Source organism: Mauremys reevesii, linkage group 15 (genome assembly GCF_016161935.1).
Source record: "Mauremys reevesii isolate NIE-2019 linkage group 15, ASM1616193v1, whole genome shotgun sequence".
Taxonomy (NCBI): Eukaryota; Metazoa; Chordata; order Testudines; family Geoemydidae; genus Mauremys; species Mauremys reevesii.
In genome coordinates this window covers 1480039-1487207 of record NC_052637.1, presented here as the reverse complement: position 1 = coordinate 1487207, position 7169 = coordinate 1480039, and the positions used below count along the sequence as shown (strand labels likewise).

The following is a 7169-nucleotide window of genomic DNA, read 5'->3' as shown; positions in this document are numbered from 1 at the left end:
ATCTCCCCACAAGTAGATTTCCGAGCAATCTGCCTTGTTCTCACCACAACCAGACAGAGAATGTCTCGCCATCTCTACATCACAAAAAACAAAAAAACCCACAAACAAATAACCACAACGGGAAATACGGTACAACGTTGAGCTCATGTATAGCCGCAAGGGCGGCTGCTAATTGGATGAAAAGACGAATAATTGGTAGAGCGTTTGTGGGGGAGGAGCGGGCTGGTCAGGGGAAGGAGGCCTGCACGTTCATTGGCCAATACGTTACCGCTTTGCCGGACCTGATAGGAAACAGGCACCAGCGAACGCCCGGGCTCTAGTTCTCCGCTAGAATCGTTGTCGAAGAGACAAACGTGGATATAAATTTAATAAAAATGTATTGAGGTTTCAATTACTAAGGCGTAAAACGATCACTTTAAAGTCTTTGTTTACGTGAAGATTTGTTTCACTGAACTTTTTTTTAAGGGGAGAACAATTTTATTATTTTAAAAATCAACTTTGAATATTTTCCAACAGAAATTTTTCGTTTTGTTACATTGCCCTATGCAATCTTGTTAGTAAAATGCAGAGTAAAAGTCCAAATCAAAAGATTTCTCTCCAAGAAGCATCTTTGTTGGTAAAAGCTCGGCCATGGTCTCCCGGCGAAACACCAGCTCCTTTAGTGAATATCGAGGGTGGCTCTTAAAAGAGCCTTTGAGTTAATGTTTATTAGTTGACGAGGAATGTGTTTTTAATGCCTCTTGACGGCAACTTTGCCGCGGGGAGCAGCTCTCCCCTTGGGTCTGGCCGGGTTTTTGCGAGCCTTGGGTTTTTTAACGGCTGGCTTGGTTTCCCTGCCGGGCCCCTTTGCTTTCCTAGCTGCTGCGAGGTTAATTTTTTTCGGAGACCTCCTGGCCGCTATCTGGGTTTTGGGTCTCTTGACGGCCGTTTTTTTCTTCGTTCCTTTCAAGGCGCCCCCTTTCTTCTGGTGCTTGTTGACCCTGAAGGATCCCGAGACGCCGCTGCCCGTCACCCGCTGCAGCAGCCCTTTGTTAACGAGAGAGCTGAGCGTCGCCTTCAGGCGACCGTTGTTCTTCTGCACGTCGTACCCCTCGGCCAAGAGCGCCTTCTTGATGGCTGCCAGAGAGGCGCCCTTGCGGACTGTAGAGACGCAAACAGCCCGCAGAATGAGGTCGGGGAGAGACGGCCTCCCTCGCTTCTTGGGTAGAAAAGCAGCTAGAGCCACTTCTGAGGGAGAAGCCTGGGAGGCGGAGCTTAAATTTCGCATTTCTCCCCAGCGTATTCACAGCCACAAGAACCGCCGCCGCTTGGCTGCAACGACGGCTGCTGCCGCCACCGCCACCGCCACCAATCTGCAAAGCGATAAGCTCCCACGAAGCTTCCAGGAGTCTCCGGTCCAAACTGATCGTTCGGCCCCCTTCCCGGGTTTTTTATAGAGCAGAACCCGACGCAACCGACTCAACCGGGTCGCCGCGCGCACAGCCTCCCTCGATGGCGGACGCAACAGAATCAATCAGCCTCTCCTTGACTCCCAGCGTCTCACAAATCTGTGTTTCTGAAACTCCACTGATCTCTCATTTTAAAAGTCCCACTGGCGTTTTGCTCAATTAACGTAGGCGTCCCCAAGCTAGGACTGTTCGGTGTTTTTATTCGCTGCATTTTTTTGATCTACTGAATGAGCTCCCCGCGCCAGAAATCGACAAAACCCTCGATTTATCCATCTGCCTGTCCCCCAAAAGTAAACAAAATTTGGGTTTAAACTTAAATTACAATTTCAATTCTGTACCTGCCCTCAAGATATCGAGGGAACAGCATTAAGGCGGAGTGAGGTATCCCACACAAAGAAATTAAATGATTTCCTTCTTTGTTTTTTTGTGCAGTGCCCTTCCAAAGACAAACAAGAAACACACCTAGGGTTCCGCATATTCGCCTATGAGGATTTCTCTAATTTCCAAGGGAAATAAATATCTCTCGTTTTCTGTCATAGTAAAACATTACAATGTACTTTAAACGTACTGCTATTTTAATTTATATAGGGATGCATCCTACTCTCATTCATCTGGCTGAAATTAATGTCAAAACATCCATTAACTTCAGTAGAAAGAGCAAAAGCTGCAGAAAACTATAGGATACACGTGCAGAAATAAATGTGACAGGGAGGAAGAATAATTATTTTTATGTGTTTGGAAAACAATTATATTGTTTTAAGGTATAGGTTTTTAGTAAAAGGGGAAGCTAATTATGATATCATACCTTAGGTTTTACAACAGAGGCATTTTATTTTATTTCCGTTTTATTAAAACCTTTATATGTGTGAAGAATTTAGATCCCGATTGTTTTATGCGTCTGGTTTAATGGTATTAGCCTATAATCTGCAAAAGTGTCTAGAGGTTATGGGTGCCTCAAATGTCGAGTCCTCAGCACGAGCCTATTGGGGAGGGAAAGTAGTGGTTTGATTGAAATTGATAATTCAGGTTCTACATTTGCTGTCTCACATTACAGGACCAAGGTGTCATCCAGCATAACCATATAGTTGAAAAGGAATAATTTTAAAACGGACAGGAATGATTTAACACAATTAATACCCTACAGGACTCGAAATTATTGAGGAAAATACTTTAGGATTGGATAGTTATATAAATAACAAGATCATTTTACACTTAGCATTACAGGGAGAGGGAAGAGGACAAACCCACTCACGCTTCAGGCCGAGATCCATGCAGCCTCGACTTCTCTGTAGCTGACTTCCCAGAGCTTGCTGTATATGGACAGGCACGATAAATTCTGTGGCAATGCGCTCAGACAGATCATTTGCGGTAGAATTCAAGATGCTCAGGACCTTAGAGTACCTACTTCAGCATCTCTTACAGTTATGCGGAATAAAACGCTTTCCTATTCTTTTCCCTCACCCTTCTTTGCGTCATCACCAACCAGCATCTGTCTATATTTCTTCATTGTACAAACATCCCCCCCGCCTCTATTATTTTCCCTACAAAAAAACCGAAACGTAGGAGCGCGGAGTTCCCATTTATTAAGTAGTATGTACTGGCAGACCTGAAGGGAGACTGAGACCGCCTACCACCCAACCTTTCACTAGTACAGGTCTCACCCTTCACTTCTGTATCTACCCATCACGCCTCGCTCTCTTGATATGTAATTAAGGATCCAAACATTTCTCTTTTTCATTAGCTCCTCCGGGAAACCGAGCAAAAAGAGAACCAATGTTTCCTCGCCTCTAAAGTATCTGTCATGGAATTAAAGTGCCATAGTGCAAAACCTTCTCTTATCCTTATTCTAGGGAATATCCTGAGAAAATGGTGGAATTTTAACAATAATTTGAAGAAAAATCACAATTTTTGTTTATTGGCTTCCTTAGTCAGGGAGCAGATTCGAGATTTTTGTATATTTTCTCTGCCAGCTCTTTATTGTTTTAGTTTATCTGATCACCAAACTCTGATTAATTTTAACAGCTCCACCAGGCGAACATAACACGTAGGTTGTTAGTGCTGAGGACCAGAGAGAGGCGGGGATAGAACCAGGTTGATTCGGTTGCGTCAGACACTGGTATAACTACCCCTCTAGCTGCAGCTGTCTGACCCGGCTTTCAGTCTGCTGCAGCATGAGGTGCAGGAAGCGACGAGCTTGATTTTTCAGTCTGCGTCGCAGCAAGTAGAGAACAACTATCAAAAACAGAAAACGCGGAGCCTCTTTTATCTACCCAGATGAACACAGATCAGCCAGCTGCCCCTTCCCAGGCGCCAGCCAACAAGAGAACGAAGCGGAAGAAGAAGAAGGCGGTGCTGATAACTAGAAAAGACCGCGAAGGTTTTGCCCACTTCATTCTCCAGACCGTGGATTTCTCCCAGCACTCCGGGGAGGTCTCCCTGGGCGTCACCAGGAAAGAGCTGGCGGCGGTGGGGATCGATGTTAAGAAGAATAAAGCCCGCATTAAAGCGGGGCTCAGAAAGCTGGTCGACACGAATGTCTTGCTTAAGGTCCCAGGTTCCTACCAGCTCATTGCAGAAGCGAAGCTACCCCCACAGCTGGTGAAGAAGGACAAATCGCCAAAGAAGCAGGGGGCTGAGAAAATCAAGGGGGGGGGGGGGGAAGCAGCGAAGAAAAAAGCCACGAGGAAAGCAGATCTTGTGGATCAGGAAGAGGGAACTGGAGAAACTGTCACTTCTGTATCCTTTATGCAGTGGGAAATATCTCTGGAGGGGAAGTCTTGAAAGGCATAATTCTACTGATTCATTCTACCGAAAAAATAAATAAATCCAAAGGCTCTTTTAAGAGCCACCCCAAAAACTTTCTCTAAAAGAGCGTTAGCACAAATGTACCTTTAAAAAAATAACTTTTTTTCCTGTGTTTGTATGGGACCAAATCCTAGGAGTTAGAGAAAGTGAAAACTATATAAACGTGGGTCAGTCGCCTTCTTTACCAAATAAAAAAAACAAACCAACAAAATAAGGTCAACCCCCCTTTAAGTCAGTTACTTCAATGGCAGGATCTAACTAATCTTGAAAGCTCCCTGCCTTGTCCTACTGTTGTTGGTTTTCCTGACCTGCCTACCATAAAATGCATTCATCAGTGGTAGCGCTGCCGGTTGCTTTCTAGTCTAGGAATACATACAACACACACAGCCCTCCCTAATCTCTAAAAAAGCCGCGTTACAAAATACGGCACCAGAGAGCAAAGTCATTCGCTCTTTTGATGAACTCTGGGGGATGGTTCTGAAAAGAACCGTTGGGGTTTTGTTTCTCGCTCCGGGCCTGGGCCGTCACTCCAGAAGGAAGGCGCCCTTAAAAATATCGTCTAAAAAATTTGCTTTCTGCGCGTTGCCACCGTCCCCCTGATTTTGCCCGGGCTCCTGCTGAGCCTCTTGGGAAGTGCAGCAGCCGCTTTGATTTCCCCGCGGGGGTCACGTGGCCCTGGGGCAGCTGTTCCTGTCTTCGCCCAGCTCTGGCGCCTCCGGGCCGCGGCTGTTTCCCTCTTTTCCGCTTCGGCGGCGCCGCCTTCCCGCTGGAGCCTGAAAGAGCCTCAGGCGCCGCTGCCGCTGACCCGACGCAGAGCCCCTTGGCTCAGGAGAGAACGGAGCAGAGTCTTAATGCGGCCCCTCGCTCTCCAGCATCTTCTTGATGGCGGCGAGAGAGGCGCCTCTGCCGGCGGCGGGGACAGCAGCAGCCCGGAGAACGACCTGGCTGAGAGTCGATTTCCTCCTTCTCTTGCGCCGGGGATTCTCAAAACCCGCGGGGAGAGGAAGCGAACCGGACATGTCCCTGCGACCCAATCCCAGCTGCTGGCACCGAGACCCGCACGTGGCGCCGCCGCCCTGACACTGAGCCCAGCGGCCGCCGCTCGAGGCCAGATAGAGAGCAGAGCCCGACGCAACCGAATCAACCGCCTGCTTTATTCCCGCCTCAGCGCCTCGCCCCAGCCTGTGTTTCTTCCGCCCCACTCAAGTTGCCCGCAAAAAAGCGCCAGCCCCGATTTGCACCATCATTTCGCCCTCTCCGCTCCAGGACACGGAGCTGGTTCCCCCACTGGCGTTGTCCGAGGTATTCATGAGTTGCTCTCTGGGATAGGTCACAAAACTGGGCTGTGTAACTGCATGACAAACGTGTCTGACATTTGACATTAAGCAGTACATTCACCTGCCAAAAAATTACAAAAAGCCCTACAGCAGTGAGATCCTTTATCACTGTGCTCTTAATTCTCCTGTAACTCTGCATCTTTTTGTCCTTGTAGACTTTTAAAGAAAGAGTTTCAAAGTCACAAATAACAATTAGGCCTAACTGGAAAGTCTAATTCTAATGAAGACTCCCAACTCTGATTGAGTTTAACTGCCATGTATACCTTTGAAAATCTCCCATTTATGTATTTGAACATTTCTCATTTAAGGAACAAATTTTCAGAAATATGCAAATGAACATATCCCATATAGGTAGACACCCCGTGGAGCTGTATACTTCTTAGCTGGCCACATACTGAGACAAATTCTTATTTTGTTGTATGCACACACTATGGAATTATATGCATTGTAAATGGGTGGAATATGCATTACTTGTAATCAGTGCTCCCTTTGGAGTGTTTTCTATCATGACGATCATATAGATCAATGAAGGAAATAGAATGTGGGTAAAATTTAAAGGAAATCCCCACAGCTAACAATAGCTGGCTAGAAGGAAGGAAGAGTGGGACTAATGCATTATCAGAGATTTCTTCTTATCTGTATCAAGGAGAATTTGCAGTGCCTGTTCCTATAAAGGTGACAGGAAGTCAAAAACAGACACAGCTTTAGTTCTTGATACTAGGTTCAGTGTTAGTTACTACTGTTACTAAGTGGTGCTTTCTCATACAAAAAACAACCTCAGTGTTGGGCAAGACCCCCACAAGAGCTTGTTCAGCTCTTCCATCTTTGTAGACAGCAAACTATGGATGGTGCAGAACAGTTTGGTTCGTCTCACTGTTCCTAGGACTCATTCTCAGATACTTCAGCACCCCAACTAAATTATCTAAAGACAATATTTCTACTACATCTCATGTAGCAGCTTATGTAGCCTACCCACAGGGAATTGTAGCCCCACCCAACTGAACAAGACTTCACCTAGGCAACTTCCTTTCCTCACAAGCAGCCCTGCACACACTATCAACATGGCACTTTTCTTCTCTCAACAGAGTAGCGTGGTTGAGCGACTTTTCTTATAACCGGAGAGCTGAGCAGTTCCTCCATCCTGATTGGCTAGTAGGAGTCTCGCTCCCCTGAGCCAATGAGAATGAGGATCCTAAATGAACCAGTGAGACAGCCCCTTTTCTCTCTCTCTCTTTTTCTCTCCTAAAACTATCATGCTCTACTATCAACACAAATGGTCATACTGGGTCAGACCAAAGGCCCATCTAGTCCAATATCCTGTTTTCTGAAGTGGCCAATGCCAGATGCTTCAGAAGGAATGGACAGACCAAGGCAATTACCTAGTGATCTATCCCATCTTCCAGTCCCAGCAGCTGGCAGTCAGAGGTTTAGGGACACACAGAGCATGGAATTGGATCCCTGATGATCTTGACTGATAAATTCACTTGCCCTATTTAAAAACAATTCCTCCCCACTCCACAAAATTATCTATTGAATTCCTTTATAGGTTGATTTTTCATTCATTCCTGTTCCTCTTTCT

General features: G+C 46.2%; 1 protein-coding gene across 1 annotated transcript; it reads right to left on the bottom strand.

The window, feature by feature from the left end:
* Positions 1–670: 670 nt before the first annotated feature.
* Positions 671–1413, bottom strand: LOC120382920 (histone H1-like). Its single transcript, XM_039500404.1, has one exon. It carries the CDS (start codon positions 1265–1267, stop codon positions 731–733), a length of 537 nt encoding a protein of 178 aa, XP_039356338.1. The 5' UTR covers positions 1268–1413; the 3' UTR covers positions 671–730.
* Between the last annotated feature and the right edge of the window lie 5756 nt (positions 1414–7169).

What these genes read in the sequence shown, in the direction of transcription:
- LOC120382920 (XM_039500404.1), bottom strand. Translation starts at nt 1,267, where the DNA reads ATGCGAAATTTAAGCTCCGCCTCCCAGGCTTCTCCCTCAGAAGTGGCT.